This window comes from Muscardinus avellanarius (assembly GCF_963383645.1).
Source record: "Muscardinus avellanarius genome assembly, chromosome: 8".
NCBI classification, from domain to species: Eukaryota; Metazoa; Chordata; class Mammalia; order Rodentia; family Gliridae; genus Muscardinus; species Muscardinus avellanarius.
The window spans coordinates 88,693,845-88,721,474 of record NC_137794.1 but is presented as its reverse complement, the minus strand read 5'-3'; the positions used below and the strand labels follow the sequence as shown (position 1 = coordinate 88,721,474).

General features: G+C 35.0%; 1 protein-coding gene across 1 annotated transcript in view; it reads left to right on the top strand.

The window, feature by feature from the left end:
- AHI1 (Abelson helper integration site 1) overlaps nucleotides 1-27,630 on the top strand; it is a gene marked incomplete at both ends in the record, with an annotated part of 198,861 nt that overhangs the window by 4,339 nt on the left and 166,892 nt on the right. Inside the window, 8 exons of the mRNA XM_080700129.1 lie at nucleotides 3,540-4,078; nucleotides 7,365-7,546; nucleotides 14,546-14,765; nucleotides 17,096-17,288; nucleotides 20,121-20,216; nucleotides 22,791-22,976; nucleotides 24,051-24,203; nucleotides 25,436-25,568. Of these exons, the coding sequence (XP_080556255.1) occupies nucleotides 3,540-4,078; nucleotides 7,365-7,546; nucleotides 14,546-14,765; nucleotides 17,096-17,288; nucleotides 20,121-20,216; nucleotides 22,791-22,976; nucleotides 24,051-24,203; nucleotides 25,436-25,568 (1,702 nt within the window). The remainder of the gene's footprint in view (nucleotides 1-3,539; nucleotides 4,079-7,364; nucleotides 7,547-14,545; nucleotides 14,766-17,095; nucleotides 17,289-20,120; nucleotides 20,217-22,790; nucleotides 22,977-24,050; nucleotides 24,204-25,435; nucleotides 25,569-27,630) is intronic.

The following is a 27,630-nucleotide window of genomic DNA, read 5'->3' as shown; positions in this document are numbered from 1 at the left end:
GGCATTTTTTCCTATACTACAACAAAGCTAGATAATAAAAGTCTATAATTTATAAACTACCTAGAAATTTAATCAACAAAACCATTAGATGGAAAAAAATCAAAACCACAAAAATGTTATTTAAAAAGCAATGAATGAAAGCCAGGAGTGGTAGCACCTGCTTGTAATCCCAGCATTTGGGAGGCTGAGACAGGAGGATCTCAGTTCGAGGACAGCCTCAGCTACTTAGTTCCCTTTGTACTCCCTCACCTTCCATTATACGTCATATCGAGGTTGCAATTGGTGTTTTAACATATGTACATAATGTCCATGGAAGTAATTCTTTCATTGGTCTTCCTTCCCCCGTCTCATCCTTTCCTAGACCACCTCCCTCACCCTACTGGAGTTTCTCCTCCATCCATCCCTCTTGTATCCCAGTTATTCTATACCTTCTGCATATGAGAGAAAACATAGGATCCTTCACTTTCTGTGACTGGCTAATCTCACATGACATAATGTTCTCCAGGTCCATCCATTTTTCTGCAAATGACATTTTTTTTAAATTTTTGTTAGGTAGAATTCCAGTGTATATATCTCATAAATTTTAGTCCATTCATCTGTTTTTGGACACCTGGGTTGGTTTCATAATTTGGCTGTAGTGAGTTATACAGCTATAAACATGGATATGCATGCCTTACTATAATATTCTGATTTCATTCTCTTTGAAAAGATACCCAGGAATAGTATAGCTGGGCCCAAACTTCTTAAACCCAGTGGCATTCTACCTCTGAGCTATACCCTGAGCCCTATTATTTTTATTCTTTTATTTTGAAACAGGATGTCACTAAGTTGCAGAGGGCCTCACTAAGTAGCTTAGGTGCTGGCCATGAACCTCTGATCCTCCTGTCTCAGTCTCCCAAGTACTAGGATTACAAATGTGTGCCACTCCACCCAGCATTCTTTTTTCTATTTCTCATTCTTTGTTATCTCTTTTTTTCATTTGTTTTCTTTATCACAATTTGTGTATATTGGTGCAACATTTCTGGTATCCACTGAAAAAATAGAAGAAAGAAAATCACACATGTTCTTTTTCTTTTGCGGTACTGGGGATGAAACCCAGTGGCACTTTACCTCTAAGCTACATCCCCAGCCCTATTTTTTATTCTTTATTTTGAAACAGGGTCTCACTGAGTTGCAATGGGGCCTCACTAAGTAGAACCATGATCCGCCTGTCTCTGCCTCCCAAATACAAGTGTGAGACACCACTCCCAGCTATATGCATGCCGTATTTTAATACAACAGAAATTCAGGTTTATTGAGGTGTGAAAATATTCACATGAAGAAAACAAATAGAAGTTGATAAAAAGACTGCAATTTTTTTTTTTTATGAGATACAACCAAGTTGAGCTTTTTTTCTTTTTTTCTTTTTGGAATTTCCTCTATATTTTTTAGAAAATTATTTAGTTACCATTTTAAATTAAGCATATATATCTATATACACATATACATACTTGTAAAACAAAACATGAAAATATACTAGTTTTTTAAACGAGAGGCTATGTTTATTAGATTTGATCAGGAAAGATTTTTTTAGAGGATATGCCTTCATAATTTACATTGTAAGAATAGAATTTGGAACTCCTTTATTTGAGCAAAGAATCTTGAATATGGTAAAATATTGGATATATATTGATATACTTATTCTTTATATATTGGATATTTTCTAACTGCTTTTAAACATGGGGAATATTTAAAAATGAACTTTATTATTGATTGGCAACTTCAGTTTTGAAAGAATTTTTAAATTTTGGCTTCATCTTTAAGTGCTTTGTTTTATTGTCCATTCTGAGCTTTAACACATCTGTTATGCTTTTATTGTTTTCACTCAACATTTCATTTCTAACATTCACAGTTCATTTTATCCATCTTTCTCTCTTTCTTTCTTTCTTTCTTTCTTTCTTTCTTTCTTTCTTTCTTTCTTTCTTTCTTTCGTACTGGGGATGTAACCCAGGAGCCTTCTACCTTTGTGCTACACTCTCATATATTTTATATTTTATTTGGAAACAGGGTTTTACTAAGTTGCTGAGAGCCTCATTAAGTAGCTGAGGCTGGCTTTGAACCTGCACAATCCTCCTGTCTCAGCCTTCTAAATACTGGGATTACAAGTGTGCACCACCACACCCAGCTCTTGGGATTTCTTTAATGTGATAATTAAAATTCTTTTTTTGTTCATTTTCATTTTCCTTTGGTGCTTTTCTGTTTTATTGGATTTGGTGGCTCATCTCCATTGTGCTACTTTCCTTTAGTGTTTGTTCTTAGTTGTGTGGGGATTTTTATATTTGAGAATCTTTTTCTTGCTTGTTGGTTCTTTTTCTTTTTCTTTTTTTGGGGGGGGGAGGTTGGGGATGAAACCCAGGGGCATTCGACCTCCAAGCTACACCCTCTGCCCAATTTTTTATTCTTTATTTTGAAACAGGGTCTCACTAAGTTGTAGAGGGCCTCACTAAGTAGCTGAGGCTGTCTGCTAACCGCGATACTCCGGTCTCAGCCTCCCGAATGCTGGGATTACAAGCGTGCGCCATCATGCCCGGCTTTGTTGGTTATTTTTAACCTAGTCTGCTTCTGTTGTTTGTTTGGGTGTCTCTGTCTGAAGTATACTACCCTTTTTATCTCTGCTTAGTTATTTAATGCTTGGGTGAACATCATCACTCAACACAAATGGAGATGGAGTGAGAGCTGTGCATTTCAGGTCTTCAACAGATCTTCATCAATTGTATCTCTCCTTCTCTTTAGATTACCTGACTAATTCTTACAGCTTCTTCAGAACCACCTTTATTTCTGGAAAGTCTCCTTTTAAGGAATGTAATTTCTTCTGACCATTTCTTAATAGATCTAATCTTGCTTACTTAAATTCTGTATTAATTTATCAAAGTATTTACTACTAGTAATATTTCTTTGTGTTTTTCAGCTTTTTACTGATTTTTTAATTAAAAATATTTCCTCATTTCAAATGATTTTGATTGGAGAAAGAAGTATGGGTGTATGTTAAGTTTATAATTTGACTTAATATTTAAATATTGTTGATACTAAATTGGACTACTTTCAGGGTAATCTTAGAGCCTGAGACTTCTGGTTCTAGAGTATATCTATGAAGCAAGATAAGTGACCTTTGTGTGTGTGTTTTTTTTTAGAGAACTTGATGTGTTTTATACATGGTAGCTATTTTAGCAGGTTTTCAAATATTTCTGTTAGAGTTTGAATCATTTGCCAGTGAGGAAAATAGCATTTGAGCAATTAATTATTTCTGAAAAGTTCTTAAGTACTCTTTCCCATGTTAATTAACTTATTTAATCTGACGTTACTTCCAAAGATTGCTAATCTAATTCTGAAAGCTAAACTGGGAGAGTATTCATCAAATGCTTGAGAATAGTGTCGCTGTGCCAAAGTAAAAGACTAAATAATCTTCCCAGTACTCCAGATTGTTGACCACTGACTATTGTTTTTACCTTTATATATTTAACCTTTGGTAAGCTAAAGCTTTGTTGTGTTTTCTTTCTTAGCTTTCTGCTTATAGACACAATCTTCAAAATATTGAAGAAACTAAAACTAATGATCTAAGTTGTACTAACACTAATAACTCAGAGAACATGAGAGTTACTAAAGACAAATTGGGGAATACACAGTCAACAGATGAAGATCCAAATGATGATGTTAGTGTAGAGGAAGATAAGCAAGAGATGCCAAATAAAAAAGTTACAAAGACGGCACAAGAAATGGAGCCAGAAGCACCCGAGAAAGTAGATTCTGCGCATCAGAAAGGGCAAACAAAGTCACAGCCAGGTGTTGATCATCAAAAAAGTGATAAGGCAAATGAGGGAAAAGGAAATACTGATCTAGAAAGGGAAGAACTAATGCAAGCATATCAGCTCCAGGTAACTGAAGAAATGGCAAAGGAGATTAAGAAGAAAATAAGAAAGAAGCTGAAAGAACAGTTGACTTACTTTCCATCAGATACAATATTGCATGATGACAAATTGAGCAGTGAAAAAAGAAAAAAGAAGAAAAAGAAAGTTCCAGTTCGATCCAAAGCTCAAACGAGGTACTTAACATTGATAAATGTAAAATAATGTACTGTATTAAATAGTTTTCAAATTTTGAATGATGTCTGTAGTTTAACAAAAGAAATTCTTAGTTAAAAATGCTCTTTTTTTTGGTTCAAGTGAAAGCTGGAGAGTTTACCATGAAAATCACAGCAAACTTTTATATGGCACCTCACTGTGTGGTAGCTACTTTAGGAAAATTAACTCATTTTTTTATTATAACCCTATTAAGAGTAATATCATTCCATTTTGCTGATAAGGAAACCTAAAGATTTTACTCACAGAACCAGTAGAGGCTGAGCCAGAACATTGGTGGTCTGACTTCGGAGTCTACCTTTAATTACCCACTTATATCTGCTTTTAAAAAATAAAAACCAAATTGCTTCTCCTTTTTATGAGTTATAAATGCCCATTAGGATATATGAATATAATTTTTTCTTTAGGATACATAAAACGTTGCTTTTTGTGTTTGTAGTTTTCTATATATATCATTTATGCATGTTAGTGTGGGTTTCTGTGAGTATATTCATATTTATAGCTGTATCAGTCAACATTCTTCCTGTTGTAATGTGAAATAACTGACCACACAGTTTAGAGGAAAGTAGATTTATATGCTCACAGTTTTTAGAGATTTTTGGGTTCTGGCCATGTGAAGCCAGGTCTGCAGAGATCAGAGGATGGTGTCAGGAAGTGAAGAGACTGCAAAGATTCTGCTCTCATATCATAGAGGCCAGAAGCAAGCAAGAGGGGGCAAGGGGAGGAGGAGTCATGTATAATTCCCACGTTCACACCCAGGCACCCCAATCCTCCAGCCACACCCTACCTGACCAGGGTACTACCCAGTAAATCCATTATAATGGATTTATCCACTGTTGAGATTAAGACCCTCATGATTTAATTATATCACCTGAACATGAATACATGAGCTCTTCAGAGGACATTCTATATCTAACCATAACAACAGGTTCTCTCTTGGAGAAAGCTGTGAGATAAAAAAGCCGGTCTTTTAACCACCATAACTTTTTTTTCTGCAGTCCTGATTTAGAGAAACATGTTGAAGAGGAGATTCTCTATGTGACTATTTCTTGGCAATTTATGACAAGTTCACCTAAAGTCCTCAACTAAAAATAATTCCTCTTATTCAAAGCTGGAAGACCAGTGATAACAAGGAGAAAGAAAAGTAGTTTGCTGAAGTCATATGTTAGTAAATACATTAATTATCTGTTGCTGCATGAAAAAAATTACCCTAGAATGTAGAAGCATAGAACAGCAAACATTTATTTTCTCTGTTTTTGGGTCAGGATCCTGTGAGTGACTTAGCTATGATTCTCAAAGGTCTCTCATAGGCTGCATTCAGGATGCTAGCCAGGACTGAAGTTATCTCAAGCCTTGACTGGGGGAGGATCTGCTAAGTGACATAGCTCTTAGAAGGCCTCAAAGATCTACTTCTAAACTAGTCATGGTTGTTGGCAGATTTCAGGACCTGACAAACTGTGAGCCGCAGACAATATTTCTTTGCCACATGGACCTCTTTCTCTGTGTGCCTCACAACATGGCCACTTGCTTCATCAAAGCAAGGGCTTTGAGGGAACGAGAGCAAGATAGAAATCAGCCTTTCTAAGATCTCATTTTAGAAGTAGCATCCAGTATTTTTCCTATATTTTGTCAATTGAAAGTGGGTGATAATGGTCAGGCATGGTGGTGCACACCTGTAATCATAGGCTGAGACAGGAGGATCACAGGTGGGAGATCAGCCTTAGCAATTTAGTGAGACCATCAGAAACTTAGACCTTATTTCAAAATTAAAAAATAGAATACCCCTAGATTCAGTTCCCAGTGCACTCCACATAAAAATGTGGGTGATGAGGTTCAAATCACATTTAAGGAAAGGAAAAAGGGATTATGCCAAGAAATGAAGAGGCAGGTGTCAGCCATCTTAGAGGCTACTAAATAAACTTTAAATTTACCTTCTCACAACTACCACATTGGTGAGAAACTGGTAAACCATTCTCACTATAAAATAAAGCAATTTCATGATTTTTTTTTTGTGTGTGTGGTACTGGGGATGGAACCCAGGGGCCTTCAACCTCTGAGTGACAACCCCAGCCCTATTTTTTAGTCATTTTTATTTTTGAAACAGGGACTTATTGAGTTGTGAAGAGTCTCGCTAAGTAGCTGAGGCTGTCTGCGAGCCGCGATCCTCTGGTCTCAGCCTCCCAAATGCTGGAATTACAAGCATGCACCACCATGCCCAGCTTCGTGACTTTTAATTAAAAGCATGCCTCGAATGATGCTATCTTGCAAAGGGTAGCTGTTCTCCTTTAAATAGTAGTATTTGGTTAGGTGATAAAATAGCATATAATCTGCGCTGGACGTGGTGGCGCACGCTTGTAATTCCCATGCTTGGGAGGCAGAGACAGGAGGATCGCACAGGTTCGAAGCCAGCCACACTGGCTTAAGAGACCCTGTTTCCAAATAAAAATATAAAAAAATAGGTCTGGAGTGTAGCCCAGAGGTAGAAGGGCTTTCAGGACCCTCAGTACCACCAAAATAAAATAAAACAAACAAACAAATAAATAAATAAATAAATATAGCATACAATCCGGAATTATGGATATTAAGTATTTCTCTAGTCTTTCTCGACTATTTTTGGAAAGTAAATATATTGGGAGTCAATTTTTTATTATTTAATGCAGCTTTTGAAGTTGCAAACAAATGGGCTAGCTTCTCTTTAAACTCTGTATGCTTCTAGCTGCTACCTCTTAACATTTATTGGCTCATTTGACACAGATTTTTATTTTAACTCTAACATTCTGAAAATGTCACACCAGCCTGAAAAATAGAAGGTATTAATTTTTTACCTAGAAACTAGAAATTGAATCTCTGAATTCTTTCAACAAAATAAAACTAGAATGCTTTTTTGCCTCTAAAGTTATTTAGAAAGTTTTTACTAATCAGTGCTTGGTGTCAGGGCAAAGATTCTTTGGTTAATCCTATCTAAGGTAAGTGGATTGCTGATAAAATATAACTCTATTTTTCTTTGGTATTTAGAGCTAAGTTTAAGTTGGTTTCTGGAGTATATAACTCCTCACCAAGTCTAAAATAGTACCTATTATACCTAGTTTGATGTCTAGTCATTTTATTATATAAGAAAATATATGCATATTTAGCAGAAGATATTTTAAGATTTTCCTTGCTTTCATTTCCTATTCACTCTGATATCGTGAAAAATAATAATTGTAATAATGATATATTTATAATGGCTTGTCTTGGATTTATTTGTAGCACATTGACCATCTCTGATAACACAGTCAAAAGTGAACAAAAGAAGGACTCTACAGCTGAAACCAATCCTTCAGATTCTCATCAAGATGATGAAAGAAGCTCAATGGATCAAAATGTAGATGACAATGGGCCAGATAACACAAAATCCAAGCCAAAAAAGCCAAAAAAGAAGGCTAAGCCAGGTTTGCCACTCTAATTAAATGAACAGCTGTGTGCCTTTATTTGTAACTGTGGCTCTCTGTGATGACTTTGTATTACTCTAGTCATTACTCTTTTTTTTGTGTGTGAGGTATTGAGGATGGAGCCCAGGGGCATTCTACCTTCAAGCTACATCCCCCCACCCTATTTTTTATTCTTTATTTTGAAACAGAGTCTGAGTTGCAAAGGGCCTAAATAAGTAGCTGAGGCTACCCTCAAACCATGATCCTCCTGTTTTCCAAATGCTGAGATTACAATTGTGCACCATCACTCCCGGCTTGAGTCATTATTCTTAATTTAATTCACCTCTAGAATGATAAATAGTTTGTAGTTGCTATTGCTGAATTGAATTTTCTTTTTTAAACCATTGAGTTTAATTTTAGGGAGAAAATGGCAACTGTGAGACACAGCACATCTCAGTAGCTATAATATGAAATCAACTTCTTAGAAGGTAGTTCCTTGACAAGAAAAACAAAGCAGCGAAGATACATATGAATGAAAACACAAGAAAGGGAACCATGGCAGAATAAAATTCAGTAGTCAGAACTCGGCGATAACAAAGAGCCTGAGTGAGCGACTGATCTGGTGTGGAGGCCCACACCATATTGGCCCACCCACCTGAGCCACGTTTGCTGGCTCTCAGGCCCCAAGAAATCCCCAGCAAGGAAGCCAAGGACTTGAGGTGAAGTAAGCAGCGGTAGAACTCCAATATCTTAAGTGACTAGCACCACGCTTTAGGGATGGAGGAAGAACATCCAAAATCCCGTGTGCTCACCAGAATCCTGCATCTGCAGCAGCACATTGTGACCTCCAGAGTCCTAGGCTCACAGGACAATAAGTGATCTGGAATAGTACCTATCAACAATGACTCACACACAAAGAAAAAGAAGATGCCAAGGCAACAGAAACACAAACCTGTGAATTCTGAGAATATGAGAATGAGGAACAATGAGGAAATAAGAAAAATCATGAACACTGACCTACAAGAAATGCAAGAATTCCAAATCCTGATCTTCATTATGATGTACACATACACTCACAGTAAGTGTATAGAAAATGAAAGAGGAAATTGAGATTTTTAAGGAAGAATTACAAAAAGGCCTGGAATGAAATGAGTCAATAAATGAAATGAAGACAGCAATAGAAATTCTGTAAGATTAGATGAAATGAAAAACAGCATATCACTGTTAGAAGACAGTTCATTCAAAACAAAAAGCACAGTCAGCAGTATATAGAAGATATTAGAACAACAGAACCTAAACATCTAACAACTATGGGACAATATGAAATGTCCTAACTTACAGATAAAAGGCATTGAAGAAGGGATAGAGGCCAGACATTCCTAGATATTCATAGTTTTTTCAGAGAAATAATTTCAGAGAGTTTTCCAAACATGGAGACGTGGACATGTATGTACAGAAGACATACAGAACACTATTAAGACAAGATCAAAGAAGGACTTCCCCACGCTGTGAAATAATCAAAATGACGAACATAGAGACTAAGGAAAGAATCTTAAAAGCAGGGAGAACAAAAGAACAGGTGACATTCAGGGGCAAAACAGTAAAAATCACTCCAGATAGAGTACGCATTCTTCTCAGCTTCTCATGGAACCTTCATCAAAATAGATCACATGGTGGGCTACAAAGCAAGCACCAGAAAGTTTAAAAAATGTAATATAATTCCCTGTACCTTTTTAGATCACAACAGAATTAAAGTAGAGGTCAACAAGAGGAAGATCAAAAGAAACTATATAAATACATGGAGAATGAGTGATACAGTATTGAATGAGGAGTGGATAAGATCAGAAATAAGGGGAGAAATTAAAAGTTTCCTGGAATTAGAGACACAACATGCCAAAATCTATGGGACACATAAATGCACTGTTAAGAGGAAAGTTTATAGCATTGAATGCCCATATAAGAAGAACAGAGAGTCAAATAAACAACCTAATGACACGTCTCAAGGACCTAGAAAAATAGCAACAGTCTAATCTCAAAGCCAGCAGAAGGCAGGAAATAATTAAAACCAGAGCAGAAATAAATGAAATAGAGAATGAAAAAACAATACACAGGATCAAAAAGCAAAAAAAAAAAAAATGGTTCTTTGAAAATATTAATAAGATCGACAAATCTCTGGCCAACCTAACCAAAACAAAGAATCAACTCATTAAAATCAGAAATGAAAAAGGAGACCATAGATATAGATAGTGGGGAAATTTAAAGGATTATCAGAAACTATTTTGAAAATTTATACTTCAATAGACTGGAAAACATGGAAGAAAATGACAGATTTCTAAGCACATATAACCTGCCCAAATTGAACCAAGAGGATATAGCAAGCCTAAAACAACCAATAGCAAGCAAAGAAATAGAAACAGCAGTAAAAATTCTCTCATCAAAGAAAAGCCCAGGCCCAGACAGGTTTCTAGCTGAATTCTACAAAACTTTCAGAGAAGAACTAAGCCCAATACTGCACAACTTGTTCTGGGAAATAGAAAGAGATGGGATTCTTCCAAACTCTTGTGAGACTAGTATCACATTAATACCAAAACCAAATAAAGATTTCTCAAGAAAAGAAAATTACAGACCAATTTCTTTGATGAACATAGATGCAAGAATTCTAAACAAAATACTAGCTATGCGCATTCAAAATCATATTAAGAGAATTGCAAGCTGGGCGTGGTGGCGCACGCTTGTAATCCCCGTGCTTGGGAGGCAGAGACAGGAGGATAGCGCAGGTTCAAAGCCAGTCGCAATGGCTTAAGAGACCCTGTTTCCAAATTAAAAAAAAAAAAAAAAGTATAAAATAGGTCTGGGAGTGTAGTCTGGAGGTAGAAGGGCTTCCAGGAACCCCAGTACCACCAAAAGAAAAAGAAAAAAAAAAAGAGAGAGAATTGCACATCATGACCAAGTTAGTGTCATCCCTGGAATGCCAGGCTGGTTCAACATATGCAAATCAATACATGTTTTTCACCATATACATAGAACTGAGAACAAAACTCACATTATCATGTCAATAGATGCTGAAAAAACATTTGACAAAGTCCAACACCCATTCATGTTAAAATCACTGCAAAAAGTTGGAATAGAAGAAATGTATCTCAACATCATTAAGGCAATATACAATAAACCCCAAATCAACATCATATTTATGGGGGAAAAATACAAGAATTCTCTCTAAAAGTAGGAACAAGACAAGGATACCCACTATCACCATTCCTTTTCAATATGGTTTTTGAGACTCCTGCCAGAGCAATAAGACAAGAGTAGGCAATCAAAGAAATTCAAATAGGAAAAGAAGAATTAAAATTATCTTTATTTGCAGACAATATGATCCTATATCTAGAAGACCCAAAAAACTCAACCAAAATACTACTGGAGCTGATTAATCAATTTAGTAAAGTAGCAGGATATAATATCACACTAAAGAAATCAGTAGCTTTTCTATATGTTCACAGTAACCTCAAAACCAATAAAATCCCTAGGAATAAACCTAGCTAAAGACAGCAAAGACCTCTAAAATGAAAATTATAAAACTGTAAAGAAAGAAGACCTCAGTAGATGAAAAGATATTTCTTGCTCATGGGTAGGCAGAATAAATATAATTAAAATGGCCAGTCTGCCCAAAGTGATCTACAGATTCAATGCAATTCCTATCAAAATACCAATGACATTTTTTTATAGACCTAGAAAAATCAATTGTGAATTCTATATGGAGAAAGAAAAGACCCACAATAGCTAGAGCAATTCTCAGCAATAAGAACCATGTAAGAGGCATCACAACCCTGACATCAAATTATACTGCAAAGCCATAGTAATTAAAACAGCCTGGTATTGCCACATAAACAGAAACACAGACCAACAGAATTGAATATACAGAAACAAATCCATGTACTTACAGTCAATTTTTTTTTTTTTTTTTGACAAAGGGGCCAAAGGTATACACTGGAGAAAAGACAGCCATTTCAACAAATGTTGCTGGGAGAACTGGCTATCCATTTGTAGTAAAATGGAACTAAATCCTTACCTCTCACTCTGCAGAAGAATCAACTCAGGATCAATCAAAGATCTGGAAATCAGACCAGAGACTGTGAAGCTATTAGAGGAGGGCATAGGCTCAACACTCCAACATATAGGCACAGGTAGTAACTTTCTTGAAAAGACCTCCAAAGTGCAGGAAATTAAAACAAGAATTAAAAAGTGGGATGGCATATAACTAAAATGTTTCTTCTCATCAAAGGAAAAACCACCAAGAACCTGAAGAGAAAGCCTACAGAGTGGGAGAATATCTTTATCAGCTACCCCTCTGATAGAGGGCTAAAATCCAGAACATACAAAGAGCTCAAGAGACTCTATACTAGCAAAACAAATAACCCAATCAAGAAATGGCAACTGAATTGAATAGACACTTCACAAAAGAAGAGATACAAATGGCCAGTAGATACATGAAAAGATGTTCAACATCATTAGCCATCCGGGAGATATAAATCAAAAATACACTGAAGCCGGGCATGGTGGCGCACGCTTGTAATCCCTGCGCTTGGGAGGCAGAGACGGGAGGATCGCGCAGGTTCAAAGCCAGCCACTCTGGCTTAAGAGACCCTGTTTCCAAATAAAAAAAGTATAAAAATAGGTCTGGGAGTGTAGCCCAGAGGTAAAAGGTATTCCAGGAACCCCAGTACCACACACACACACACACACACACACACACCCAAAAAACTACATTGAGATTCCATCTAACCCTTACCAGAGTGGCAAGCAAAAATAAGTCAAATGACAATGAATGCTGGTGAGGATGTGGGGAAAGAAGATCTCTTTTACACTGTTGGTGGGAGTGCAAACAAGTTCAGCCACTCTGAAGATCAGTGTGGAGATTCCTTAGAAAACTGGGACTGGATCACCATATGATACCACTCCTGGGTATCTTTCCAAAGGGGTTGAAATCAGAGAACTACAGTAACATGTGCATACTCATGTTCATAGCAGCATAGATCATAATAGCCAAAATATGGAACTAACCTAGGTGTTTATAAACAGATGAATGGATTGCAAAATTATGGGAAATACACACAATAGAATTTTACTTGGCAGTAAAGAACAAAATTATGTCTGTCTGTAAGAAGACAGAAAGACTTGGTGAACATGCTAAGTGAGTTTAACCAAGCACTGAAAGAGAAGGGATATATGTTTTTTCTAATATGCTCGAGTTAGGGAGTATTTGGGATACCAGAGGAACTCCAGATAGTAGAGGAGAAATCTCAGCAAAGCCAGGGAGGAAGAGTAGGGGAAGTAGAAGGCTGAGATTCATTAATGGAAATCCTGCACGCAAATATATATGTGTGTGTGTGTGTGTGTGTGTGTGTGTGTGTGTGTGTGTGTGTGTATGAATATAACATTGTTAACATGGACATTCAGTAGAGGGAGGGAGGGAAATGTGGAATGGGGGGGAGGGAAGAGGAGAGAGCACCAAGTACTGTGTAAGTATATGCCATTGTCACCATAATCTACATTATGATGTGAGACTATAGTGCACCAATAAAAATATATAAAAAATAAATAAACCATTGAGTTTGGAACACCTAAATGGTTAAGACTCAGTTGTGGAAAACTAGAAATAGTCAATAACAAACAGGTATTTTGGATACTAATACTGCATTTCTGTATTAAACATGGTATCTTTCCAGCTCCTCAGCCTAATTCAGCTTCTCACTTCTCTCCCAATTTTGTTTCCATATTTCTTTGTCTTTTTTCACTTCTTTTCTCTCAATTTTATTTATGTATTCTTGTCTTTTACTACTTGTTGCATCATTTTTTTTCTTTTCAGTTTGTATTTAATTGGCCAAAAATTGGAACTGAAATAGGCAATTTTAGAATTTTGATTCTTACTCATTGGAGGATGCAATTAATATTTTCTGGATCTTCTGGTTATGTTTAAAAGAACTTTACTGAAGCATCCTAGGCATATAGAAAAGTAGACAAATTTGCCGGGTTTGGTGATACACATCTGTAATCCCAGTTACTTGGGAGGCCCAACTGGGAGGATCTCAGGTTTGAAGCCAGCCTCAGCAATTTACTTAAGGCCCTCAGCAACTTAGTGAGACCTTGTTTCAAAATAAAATAGGACTGAGGGTGTAGCTTGGATGTAGAATATCCCAAGTTAAATCTCTAGTGCAAAACAAAACAAAACAAGAATATAGGTGGGTTTTGTTCTGGTATGCATACAGGTATAACTGTAGATTTTTCCCCCTCTTTTTGTAGTTCTGTTTATCCAGTATCCACTGATTTTGTACTTTGATTAAGCTTTTAATGTTTTTCAATTTATTTATCTTTTTCCAGTTGTTTTTACCTGACACATTTACCTGATGCACCAAACTATATCCTACCCAAAAGCAAAAATTCCAGTAATAAATTAATATAGTGACATAAATTTCACAATAAAAATATGTAGATAAAATTACTTTTGTTTTTAATCTTCCCCTCTCCCCTTTTTTAATCATTGTTGGTGTTTATTTTGAAGAAAAACTCATTTTTTCTGGTACTGGGTATTGATCCCATGGCATTCCTCTGAGCTACACTCCCAGCTTTGTTTTTTATTTTTTGTTTTGAAACAGGGTCTTGTAGGTTGCTGAGAGTCTCACTACTTGCTGAAACTGACTTGATCCTGTGATGCTTCTCTCTTAGCCTCCTAAGTGGTAGGATTCCAGGCTGGCACCACTATGCCCAGCTCACGCACGTGCGCGCGCGCGCTTTCTCCCTATCTCTCTCCCTCCCTCCCTCCTTCCCCCCCCCTCTCTCTCTCTCTCTGTTTTAATGCATTAATAAATATAGTACTTAACTCTCAGTTTGTGGTTTGCTCTTTCATTCTTTCTTTGACATTCTTTTAATAACAAAGTGAAATGGTCATGGACCATTTCATGGAGCATATGTAATGCAGTGATGAGAACAACTAATTTTAACATTGATTTTCTTTTGTGAATGTAGTTTCAGATGATAATGAAGAAGATGATGGTGATGGTGTTCATGAAGTAACCAGCCGAGATAGCCCAGTTTATCCCAAATGTTTGCTTGATGATGACCTTGTCTTGGGAGTTTATATTCACCGAACTGATCGACTTAAGTCAGATTTTATGATTTCTCATCCAATGGTAAAAATTCATGTGGTTGATGAGAACACTGGTCAATATGTCAAGAAAGAAGATAGGTAATTCTTTTTAAGTGTACAGCTAACCCTTGGTACTGAGAATGTTTATAGTAGAAGTCTTCTTTTCTGCCATTGGTAGTTGAAAATCAATGGGGATAGAGTTGTAGATTTGTGTTAGAGAATAGTCAACTGGTTGTAAGTATTCGTCATCATTAACATTGATTGGTATGTTTTATAGAAGAAATGGATTACATTTGTTCATTTTAAGTAGGAGAGAGGTTCTACCAAGCTAAATGATTAATTTATGCTGTAAAGCTTTTATGTGTAAATCTTCTAGCCTTGTAACATTTTTATTTTGAAATTAATATATATTCCCTGGGCCTCATGTGAAACAAATGAGTCCAGAATTTATTTTTATGTAGAAAATGAAATTTTACTTAGCCATAAAAAAGAGCAAAATTACATCATTTGTGGAGAAATGTATGAAACTGGGGAACACCATGCCAAGTTAAATTAGTCACAAAAATAAAAAATCAGATTCTCTCCCCAATATGCAGAAGCCAGGGAGAAATGGGTCTTAGGAGGAACTCTAGACAAGGAAGAAGAAATGATAAATGAGCAAATAAATTGACCTAAGAGGTATGAGGGGAAAGAGGAAAATTCCCTAATGTACATGATATACATTCACAAACATATCAAAGTCAATCACTATGCCAAACATGAGAAGAAGTGAGGGGGAGGGGATGGGGTGGAAATTGGGGAGGGCCAAAGGAGTGATGTGTGCATGTATGCCTCTACCATCTTTTACTTCATTAAGAAGTATGTCTACAATGCACCAATCAAAAATAAAATAAAAATAAAAATTGAAATATATTTGTGAATATAGCATAGAATCATGCTTGGGTCAGATATTCTATAAATGGCTGTTTATTCTTGTAATATGGTTCAGATTCAGCAATTAACAGAGTTAAAATGTTTCACTAACTTCTTGTGTGATTTTGGTACTTATTTTCTTTGTTTTCCACATTATTGATTTGTAAAAATGAATTAATTATACTTATAAATGATAAGATTGAAATAATATTCTTACAGAACACCTAAGAATACTAAAATTAGAAAAGCCATTTTCTTTTTTTATTTTTTATTTTATTTATTTTATTTTTTTTGAGAATGATTTTATTTTATTTTATTTTTTATTATTTTTATTATTTTTTAAAAATTTATTTATTTTATTGGTGCATTATATTCATACAACTTATTGGGGTAAAAAACTTGTGTGTATAAACATGTACTCATCGCTGATTTAACCCCTAGAATTTTTTTTTAATCAAGATTACTTCTATAGGCAATACATTCTTAAAGGCCCAGATGAAAAGAATAGTAAAATAATGATTATACCACTATTCAAAAAAAATATTTCCTCAGAAACATGGACGGAGAGGAAAACAGAAAGACTGTCTAAATAAAGGTCATTCACCTAGGACATAGAAAATATGACAGTTTAGCAGGGTGTGGTCGCGGACGCTGTAATCCCAGCAGTTGAGAGGCTGAGACAGGAGGATTGTGGTTCATGGACAGCCTCAGCTATTTAGTGAGGCCCTTCACAACTCAGTGAGACCCTGTTTAAAAAAAAAAAAATAGGACTGGGAATGTAGCTTAGAGGTAGAATGCCCCTGGGTTCCATCCCCAGTAGCACAAAAAAGGGAAGAAAGAGCTGGGTATGGTGGCGCATGCTTCTAATCCCCACACTTGGGAGGCAGAGACAGGAGGATTGCGTAGGTTCGAAGCCAGCTGTGCTGGCTTAAGAGACCCTGTTTCCAAAAATAAAAAAAGGTCGGGCGTGGTGGCGCACGCTTGTAATCCCCGCGCTTGGGAGGCAGAGGCAGGAGAATTGCGCAGGTTCAAAGCCAGCTGCACGCGCTGGCTTAGGAGACCTTGTTTCCAAATAAAAATGTAAAAATAGGTCTGGGAGTATAGCCCGGAGGTAGAAGGGCTTCCAGGAACCCCAGTATCATCAAAAAAAAAAAAAAAAAAAAGGAAGAAAGAAAATATGACAGCTTAAAAGGTTGCACTAATTTTATTTAAATTTACAGTACTACATTATCACACAAGTCATTAAGATTCTGAAGAGTTGCTTTATTTCAGCTGTGAAACTATAATCATATGTCTCAATAAATTCTTTGAAAACAACTGATAGTATATAAATATGCTACTATTTTTGAGTTTTATAAATTTATAATTTTCCAGGTGGACAATGAAAAATATTTTTCCTTTTCTGTATTTGGCTATTTGTTATTTCTGGTTGCATCTCATGTGTAGTATTTGTTTTTGTTTCTGTCTTCTAAAAATTATAATGAATTTTGTTGATTGGAGTATCTTTCATTGAACAGTGAACGACCTGTTTCATCTTACTATGAGAAAGAGAATGTGGATTATATTCTTCCTATTATGACCCAGCCATATGATTTTAAACAGTTAAAATCAAGACTTCCAGAGTGGGAAGAACAAATTATATTTAATGAAAATTTTCCCTCTTTGCTTCGACATTTTGATGAGAGTCCTAGAGTCATCCTGTTCTTTGAGGTACGAATTGAATAGAACAATTCATACTCAATTTTAGTTAATATCTACTTACTCGTGCAAATGTAAGCTGTTATTCAGTAGTTCAATAATGCACCAAAATAGTATGAAAATTCTGTTTGCAGAATGCTGTGGAGGTATAATCAAGATTATATTATTTAATAAGATTGCTGTTTAAATATATATATAGTATTATATAGTGGTAGCCGGGCGTGGTGGCGCACGCTTGAAATCCTTGCGCTTGGGAGGTGGAGACAGGAGGATCACGCAGGTTTGAAGCCAGCCGTGCTGGCGTAAAAGACCGTGTTTCAAAAATATAAAAATAGGTCCGGGAGTGTATCCCGGAGGTAGAAGGGCTTCCAGGAACCCCAGTACCACTAAAAAAATATATTACATAGTGGTAAATATATAATATATAATAATATAATCTATAATTTTAATATAACAAAATTATAATATATGATAATAATATACTATCCTAACCTTTACCAGTGTCAGGAGTTAGCATTTTGATTTACTCTTAAGATATCATTTTATCTTTTCAGCAACCCCATGACTATTAACAGAAGTGATGAATCTAATCCTTTTGAGTGCAAATCCACCATTCTGAATCCATTTTGCAAAGAATAAATTCTTTACTTATACCAAACTCCCTAAAATGGGCATATCTCCTACGGGGGGGGGGGAATGGTAAATAGGATACAAACACAGGACAGACAAGAATACACAAATCTTCACTGATACAATGTAATATATAACCCAAAATGATAAAGAAATTCTCAGATGGGAAGTGCAGTGTCAGAGCAGAGAAGGATTTATGAAAATAGGGAGCCTCTGAGCTGATTTGTTATTCTAGAATTTTTTTTTCTTTTTCTTTTTTCACTGAAAAGGATATCCAGGTTTGGAGTATAGTGATTTTTTCAAAGTTTCTTCAATTTTAAGTATAGGTAATTTGCATTTGATTGTAATTTTAACATAGAATATCACATTTTTAAAACTACTTTGTCCTTTCTCTCCAAACATTGGGAAGGAGAAAAAGCCTCCCTTCTAGTTTAACCAAGCTAGAGAACATAACATGGTAATGGCAAGGAGCCTGGCTCCACTGCAGTTGATGATTTATTTTGTATTGTTGCTTATTTTTATAATCCTTGATTTTAGGATCCTCAACAAATATTCTACCTTTTACATCTGTGGTTATGTTACATGATGTATATAAAGCTATGACTTTTAGAAAAGGGATACAATTTGTATCTCAAGGAACTTCTTTGTCATAGAAACTTGTATGTGTTATTCATTAGTGTTCTCTTATTATTAAGGGGTTGAAGAATGCTTATTGTGTTATAAACATTTTTGGTTTTAACATGTGTTACTTCCTCCTATTTTTAACTTTTTAAGGGTTTATTGAGGACAATTTGATAATATCCATCAGAAGCCTTTAAAACTAGCCAGATGTCATGCCACATGCCTGTCATTCCAGTAATTAGGGAGGCTGCTACAGGAAGTCACAAGTTCCAGACCAGCCTCAACAATTTATTGAGACTCTCAGCAACCTAGAGAGATCCTGTTTCAAAACAAAAAATAAAAAGGGCTGGGTTGTAGCTTGGAGGTAGAGTCCCCCTGGATTCAATCCCTAGTACCAGAAAAAAAGAAGAGTTCTTAAAAATGATTATTCTACTTCTAAATATTTATCATAAGGGAAAAATGACAAATCCATAAATATCTGCATGCAAAGATATTTGTTTCAGCTATTTATAATAGCAAAAATTTTAGGGAGATAAAGGAACATAATTTCAATCAGCAAGAGATTTGGCTAAATAAATTATGACTTATTAAATTAATGCTGTTTATAATACAGAATACTAGACAGTGATTAACATAATGATATTTATGTAATGTATTGATATGGAGAGATAACTACTACATATTATATGAAGTAGTTTGTAAAATAGCATGTGTTGGATTTGTAGTTCCATGCATATATATATATATATATATATATGCATATATATTTAAGAATGTACAGAAAGAGGTTCATATTCATATCAATCAAATGTTAATGATGCTTCTCTCTGGGTCTGGACTACAACTTGTTTTTATTTTGCTTATATGGTTTTCTATATTGTCATTACTTTTTAAATGAGCATGATTTATGCCTGAAAAAGACGTAAGTATCTAAAGAAAAGGAATGAATGAAATCCACGTTAGTTTTTAAACAATCTTTTATAAAGGTTTGTTATCTCAACCGAGTTTGCTAAGCACAGTAAGTGCTTATAAATCCTTGAGCTTTAGCTGGACAGGATGGAGGTATGAAAGAAATCCTATGGAAAGAAGCCTACTTACAACATCTGTCACAAAGAGAAAGTACCCAGCTTCAAAAAGATCAAAGTAAAAACCCAGAATTTTTAAAATTCAACAATCCTTTGGTATCTGCTCTAATCAGAGCTTAAGAATTCTATGCCTATTGTATTTGTGCCTAGATTATATTTGATATAATTTTTAAAATTTATTTTTTATTTACAAGTGACATAATTGTATATTTATGGGTTATGATGTGGTATTCCAATATTGGCACATTGTCAGGGTAATTTATATATCTGTCATAATTGAGGTAATTAACACTTTGCTCTAGACTTGAAGTAAATCTTCAAAAACAAAACATGAAATGGTCAAAATATGAATCTTTGAATGAAATGAGATAAAAATGTTTTTACTCTATAAGGGAAGTATTTTGAAATACTCAAATTATTTTTTATATTTTAATAATCTGCCATTATATAATACTAAATTTTAGGTAATCTAATATTTTGTGAAGTAATATTTTGAATTTACTTGCAGATTCTTGATTTTTTAAGCATGGATGAAATTAAGAATAATTCTGAGGTTAAAAACCAAGAATCCGGCTTTCGGAAAATTGCCTGGGCATTTCTTAGGGTATGTTTTTCATCTGTTTTAAACACACATTTACAATAATCTCCAAATTTGATTGGTTTCTTTATTCCAAGTCAGTTTTGTCTTCTATATGGAGTTAGTATTTAAGGGAAGATTGAAGTCATGGAGAGTTAACTCAGGCTCAGGTAAGTTATCTTAAATGTGTATTGATTCCCTAGTGTATGCTAGTTGCATTTTGGGGGCCCAAGCATATAGCACTGAAGAAGACACAGACAGCCCTGCCATCATTTATTCAGTTCAACAGATTAAGCCCTTTCTGTGTGCCATCCATCCACTGTTCTAGCCAGCAGACCTAAAGAAGAGAAATTCCTTGACCTCATCAATTTTATATTCTGATAAGAAATACAAATACAAAACAGTTATACAATTTGTTATTCAACTACAATTTTTAAAATTACTGTGAGTTGTTGAATACAAATATAAAACAATTAGTTATACAATTTGTTATTCAACTATAATTTTTATAATTACTGTGAGTTGTTGTAGGGTGGATGAAAAAAACAAGGGTCCTGTGGGACCAGGAAAGCTTTTGTAAGAAAACTTTCATAACTTGAGCCTTAGCTAGAGGAGAGCAGTAGAGGGAAGAGTTCTGTGGAGAGGATGCAACATGTATAAAGATTCCGATGCTGTGTAGAGCCAGGTATACACAAATAACCAAAAGAAGGCGCTGAGATTGGAGGACAGAGAATGAGAGGGAAAACGGTGCATGAAGTGGCTGCTGACGTCAACAGGGTCTGGATTACATAGAGTCTTCTAAGCTATTAGAGAATCTTAAAATAGTAGGAAGTTTTCATATGTTTTTTAAAAAGAATAATCCGATTCATGGTTTTGCAAGATTTTTACGTGAGGAATGGAGTAGAAAGGGAGCAAATAAAGATACTGGAGAATCAAGTTAGGAAATTCTTGCATTATTCTAGGTGTCTTTGACTAGGATGTTTCAGCATAGTTGAAAGTCCTGGACAGATTAGTGTTTGCAAAAAAGGAGTTGGAGATGTACAGAGTGACCCTGGGAATCACCTGGTCCAGTGTGCTACTGAAAATCACTCTTCTACCATCCCTAATCTCCTACTCCTTTCCCTCTCTGCTTCTTTCTTCAATTGGTAGCCATAAGTCACGTTTTGACTAAGTTCAAGTTAATCAAATATAATTAATTAAAGCTGCAAAAATATAATTAATTAATTAAATATAATTAAGAGTTCAGCTCTGCAATTTTACTAGCCATACTTCAAGTGTTCCATAAATAGGCCCAGATGACTAGAGTATGTTCTGTTGGATACCAGAGATTGAGAGCATTCTCATTATCATACAAAGTTATATTGGAAAGTGCTACTTTAGTGTTCTTCTTGACTCTTGTTTTTCAGGTTACTTCAGTCAGAAACAGTTATTAAATATGTCCCTGCACTCAGTGTCTACTGCCCTAGTTTCACCTTCATACTCTGTTTGAACTGTTGTAAAAGATCCCAACTATCCCTCTACTCCTAATTTATAGAGGACATGAGGGTAGAAAGCTATTTCCTATTTAGAGTCACAGTCTAGTACATAGATACCCAAATGTACTGGTGTACCTTCCTCTTTTCAGGAAAATAAAAATTACTCAGCACCTCCATGGGTGCTTCCACTGCCCTTTATGCTTATTGTGTGCACTCCAGCTGTACCTAAGACTTTTGCTGGTGCCTCTGGATTGATCCAGTATTCCCTCTGAGTTAGTATTATTAATTTGGGAAATTTGTCGCTAGTAAAAGAGGACCTATTCTGAGTTGGTGAGATGATTTAATTTTTTCTCATAAAGATATTCATTTATTTAGCTTTTGTTTAGTAGGTCTTTAAAAATAGACCATTTAGGAAGATGAGCTAAATGTAAAAAAAAAATGAATAGTTTGAATCAGTTTAAGCATATTAAAATGAGTTTGACTTTTTAAGAATTGAAACAAATTTTAGCTATTAACAATATTGATAACAGCTGGATATTGTGGCACACACCTTATAATCTTGGCACTTGGGAGGCTGAGACAGGTGGATTGAAGGTTCACAACCAGTGTCAGCAACTTAGTGAAGCCCTTGGCAACTTAATGAGACTCTGTTTCAAAATAAAAAAATAAGACCAATGTATACCTCAGAGGCAGAAAGCTGTTGGGTTCAATCCCCTGTATCATGCACACACAAATATTGACAATAAACACATGAAAAATGTTTATGTTTAAATGATGTGTATTTTAATCTTTATAATGTCTCAAATTAATATATACCAATCACCTCCTTTCATCTGCAAAGTGACATTATGCACAATTATGCAAGTGTTTTGCCAACCGTCTAAAGTGGTTGTACAGGTAAAAAGAGCTATAGGGAAAATATTTTAAAGGCATTTGGGTTACCTTTTCTGAAAAATGACCTGAAACTGTGCCTAGTTAACTATGTCAATCTTTTTTTCTTTCCTTTATAAATATGAGGTATTTCAGCATGCCACATATATTTTATAAAGCTTCTGAGTATATATTATTGTTTTACTGGTTATATTTATTTTCTATAAAGATATTTCATGTGAATTTTTATTTTAAGCTGCTGGGAGCCAACGGAAATGCAAACATCAATTCAAAACTACGCTTGCAGCTATACTACCCACCCACTAAACCTCGATCCCAGTTAAATGTTGTTGAGGTTTATGAATGGTGGTCCAAATGTCCAAGAAATCGTTATCCATCAACGTTGTATGTAACTGTACGAGGATTGAAAGTTCCAGACTGTGTAAGTTAATAGCACATATACATGTATATCTTATAGTATTGAAATTAAATGATATAATATGCTTCTCGTTTTTACAAAGATAAGATCTCAAGGTACTTAATAGGTTTTTATAATAGGAAGGTACTTTCAGAGATTATATAATAAGCATATAGTAGTTGATACTTAGTGGATATTTAAATGAACTTTTACATTTTGAATACAAATTTCAGTGTGAGGAAGAATGTTTTAAAAATTCAAGATAAAGGGGCGATTTAAAGCCAGGATGAGAAATATTTTTCTTATAAAATGCCAAGATAATATTTTGGACTTTATGAGCGATATAGTCTCTGCACAACTATTCATCTTGGTAATGTGAAAGTAGCTATATAGCCATGTAGATAATAACAAAAAAGTGGCGTGATTTGTTCTCATAAAACTTCCAATAACAGGCAGTAAACCAGATTTGGTGTATAGGCTGTAGTTGCAGACTCCTGCTTTACAATGAAGGCATTCAGATAATCAGTAAATAATAGTTCTACATGATCTTAGCAAAAACTTAGTCCCAGAATGAAAAGCTATTGCTTTTGTCTTATATTTGCTTTAAGACAGTCTTTCAGGTCAGTGCACATTGTGTAGCTGATATTATATACTTTGACCACATGCTTGATATATGCATTGACTTGAATGGAGTCAAATCTATCACTGACATCTGAGGCATTTTAAAACTTTAGTTCTTTATAATTTTAATTTTGTGATTTTTAAGCTACAGATACAGTATATCAGTTTGATGACATAATATCTTATAGGTATTGATGAAGAAGTAGAAACAAAGACAGAATTATTAAAACCATTTCATACAATCATTAGAATTTACTTTTCTAAATCTCTAAAGCTTTTTTTTAAAATTATGGGGCTGTAGTTTCAAGCAGCTTTTATTTTACTTAGTATAATATACAGATAAAATTTGGATTTTTTTCTGGAATGCATTTTGGAAACATTTATATATTGTTTGTCTCCATATCTTAAAAACAGTATATGTATTGCTAAGAAAAAGATTAACATGATATAAATTTTCTCATTTTTATACATATTTAGATAAAGCCATCTTACCGTTCCATGACAGCACTTCAGGAGGAAAAAGGTAAACCAGTGTATTGTGAACGTCACCGTGAGTCAACTTCAGTAGACACAGAACCTGGATTAGAAGATTCTAAGGAAGTAGTAAAGTGGAAACGATTACCTGGACAGGTGAGCTGTTTAATAATAATGGATTGATTTAGATATTTACTTATTAGAAACTCCAGTAGTTCCTGGGATGTCTAGATTATTGCTTAAAACACTTAGATTATCATTGTTCTTAATCTTAGTCTTTTCATTAACTCATTTCACAAGTAATAATAGAGTGCCTATTATGTACGTAAAAGCACTATCTTAGGTTCTATGTTAGGATACCTGGACAGTTCTATTAGTTTGCTAATGTGCTCATAACAAAATACCACAGACTAAGTGGCTTAAACAGCAGACAATGTTTTCTCATATTTCTAGGATATGGGAAGTCCAAGATCAAGGTGTTAGCCAATCCTGTTCAGGGTGAGAATCTTCTTTGTGGCTTGCAGACATCTTACTCCTTGCTCTCCCCCCTCATTTCCTGGAGAGAGAAGGAGAATGTATCTATCCTGTCTTTTCCTCTAGAAGCAGTAGTCCCACTCATGAGGACTTCACATTTATTACCTAATCACCTCCCCAGAACCCCAACAGTCACATTGTGGATTAGGGCTTCAACTTAGGAATGTTGATGGGTCACAGACATTTACTCCATAGCGGACATTAGGGTGCAGCAAACCTGGTTTGCATGCTCTCTTGTTGCCTCTTCACATGGTCTTTTCTTTGCTCTGGTATTCCTTTTTCTTCTTACAAAAATACTAGTCTATTGTATTATGACCCAACCCAAATGACCTCATTTTAGTTAATTGTACATTTAAAGACTATCTTCAACTTCAATTGTTATCAGAGAGGTAAAGGAGTTAGATTACATAAGAACTAGTTGGACATGAAGAACAAATTGTTCTATGGAGAATAGATTCTGTGTTTAGAAAGTAATTTACTATGGTTTTTTTGTTTGTTTGTTTTTTGTTTTTGGTAGTACTGGATTCCTAGAAACCCTTCTCCGGACTACACTTCCAGACCTATTTTATAGTTTTCATTTGGAAACAGGGTCTCTTAAGCCAGCGAGGCTGGCTTTGAACCTGAGCAATCCTCCTGTCTCTGCCTCCCAAGTGCGGGGATTACAAGCGTGTGCCACCACACGCGGCAACTATGTTTTTTTTTTTTTTCTAAATTATTCGTATTACCTGCTTTTTCTTTCTTTGTGTTATAATAAAGAACTGTAAGAAAACCTCATTATAGTAATTGAAATGAACAACTAACCTTTGTGGTTTTAATGTTTCCTAATTTATACTTTTTTCATATATTCTTTTCAGGTTTGCCGTATTCCAAACAAGCACCTCTTCTCACTGAATGCAGGAGAACGAGGATGCTTTTGTCTTGATTTCTCCCATAATGGAAGAATATTAGCAGCAGCCTGTGCCAGCCGGGATGGATATCCAATTATATGTGAGGAATCATCCTACTTGTTTTATTTGATTGTAGTTTATGTGGCAGACATTCTTTGGTTTTTAAAATTCATTGAAATCATAATTTGAGTAATCCCACATGCTAGTAAATTAAAGAAACAGATTTAAGTAAACAACTATTTTATGTTTTTTCTATATAGTAACTGTTCAGAAATAGAAAGATCAAATAAAAGATGTGGGGTTTTTTTTAAATAGGCAGGAGGATTTTTCTAAACATTTCCTATTTTAAATATAGAAATTTAGAAATATGAATGATTAATAGATCTCATGGGAAATTTTAGTCCAGTTTGGTTAGATGATAGCAGCAATTATTTGAATTTTGTCAATCCATAAATTTGTTGTGCCCCAGAACACTTATAACTGGCCAAGAAATATCTAGATAAAAATGTCTCATTTTGATAGGGAAGTCAGCAATGAGGCCTAGAGAAAGTATTTCTTTAGCTTTAGGGAATTTTTTAAAGTCAACATTATCATACTGTTCTAGATTTAGAAGCAGTAAAAAGTTCCTCACTCTGGCTCAGTAAGGAAAACCTGCTCCCCTCCGCAGGAAGGCGAGCTCCTCATGGGACCCGCCAAGCCCTGAGCATGCTGCACTTTGCTCAGCCTCACAGAGTTCCTTGGTTCCTCTGCTTTTTTTTTTTTTTTTAACCAGTATCTCACTGACTGAGTTGTCATTTATTGAATAAATATTCCTCCACATAAAATGATAATTGCTTTTAAAAATACAAATTTGTTTATCTCAGTTACCACTATGCAACATATCTTTTTAATTTTTCTGTGATAAAACATATTAGTTTATTCTTAAATATTTGTCCAAAATATTGTATGGACAATTGCTTAAATCTCAAAAAATAAGTGTCTTTATTTTTTAACTATTTGATTATGATGTCTAAATTTGTTACTCGTTTTAGCTTGTTGCATGTGCATATTAATGTTTCTTGCAAATCTGCAAGGTATTCAAGCATTATTTCTTCAGATGTCTGCTTGCTTGTTCTCTCTTCTCTGGGGACTCCTATTATGCCTGAGCTGGTAAATTTGGAGTTATCTCACAGGTCACTGACACTCATGCATTTTTCTTCATTCTTTTTCCTTCTCTTCCTCAGACTAGATAATCTCAACTGACTTGGCATTTTTTACAAATTCTTCTGTCCGTTCAGATGTACTGTCAAGCCACTATCATGATTGTACTTTTCAACCCTAAAATTACTGTCTGGCTCCTTTTCTGTCATTTCCCTTTCTGTGCTCATATTTTCATTTTTGAGGAAAATATATTTATATTTTAATTGTTTTAATGTGGTATAGCTGGGGCTCAGGGGATTGAACTCAGGGACATTTTATCTCAGAGCTACACTCTCAGCCTTTTTTATTTGTTTGGAAACAGGTTCTCATTAGGTTGCTAAGCGTCTTGATATGTTGCTAAGGTTGTCCTCAAACCTGAAATCTTTCTGTCTCAGCCTCCAAATACTGGGATTACAGGCATGAACCACCACACCTGGCTTATTTTATTCTTTGGGCATGACTTTCTTTAGGCCGTTGGACTTATTTATAATGGTAAAAACGTTTTAATTTAGAAAGATCAACATCTGGGTTTTCTCAGTTTCTATATGAATTGCCTTTTGACTGCTTTTTCTTTCCTTTTTTTCCCTTTTCTTGTTTGTTTATTTATTTATTTATTTATTTATTTATTTTGGTGTATGAATAGTCCACACTTTTCTGTCTTTTTTTTATGCCTTAAATATTTGTGTTGAAACCTGGATATTTTAAATAATACAGTGCAACAGCTCTAGAAATCAGATTTTCCTTCCTCCCCACCCAGTATTTGTTATTATTGCTGTTTAATGATTCTCCTAGACTAATTCTGTAAAGTCTTTTTTGTTCTTTATCCTGTATTATTGTTGTAGTCTCTCTATTCAGGTAGGTGGACAAAGACTTAAGTACTATGAATAGGTAGGTCTAAAATTCTTTGCCCAAGGAGTGTGAGTGTGTGTGTGTGTGTGTGTGTGTGTGTGTGTGTGTGTGTGTGTGTGTGTGTGTTTTGGGAT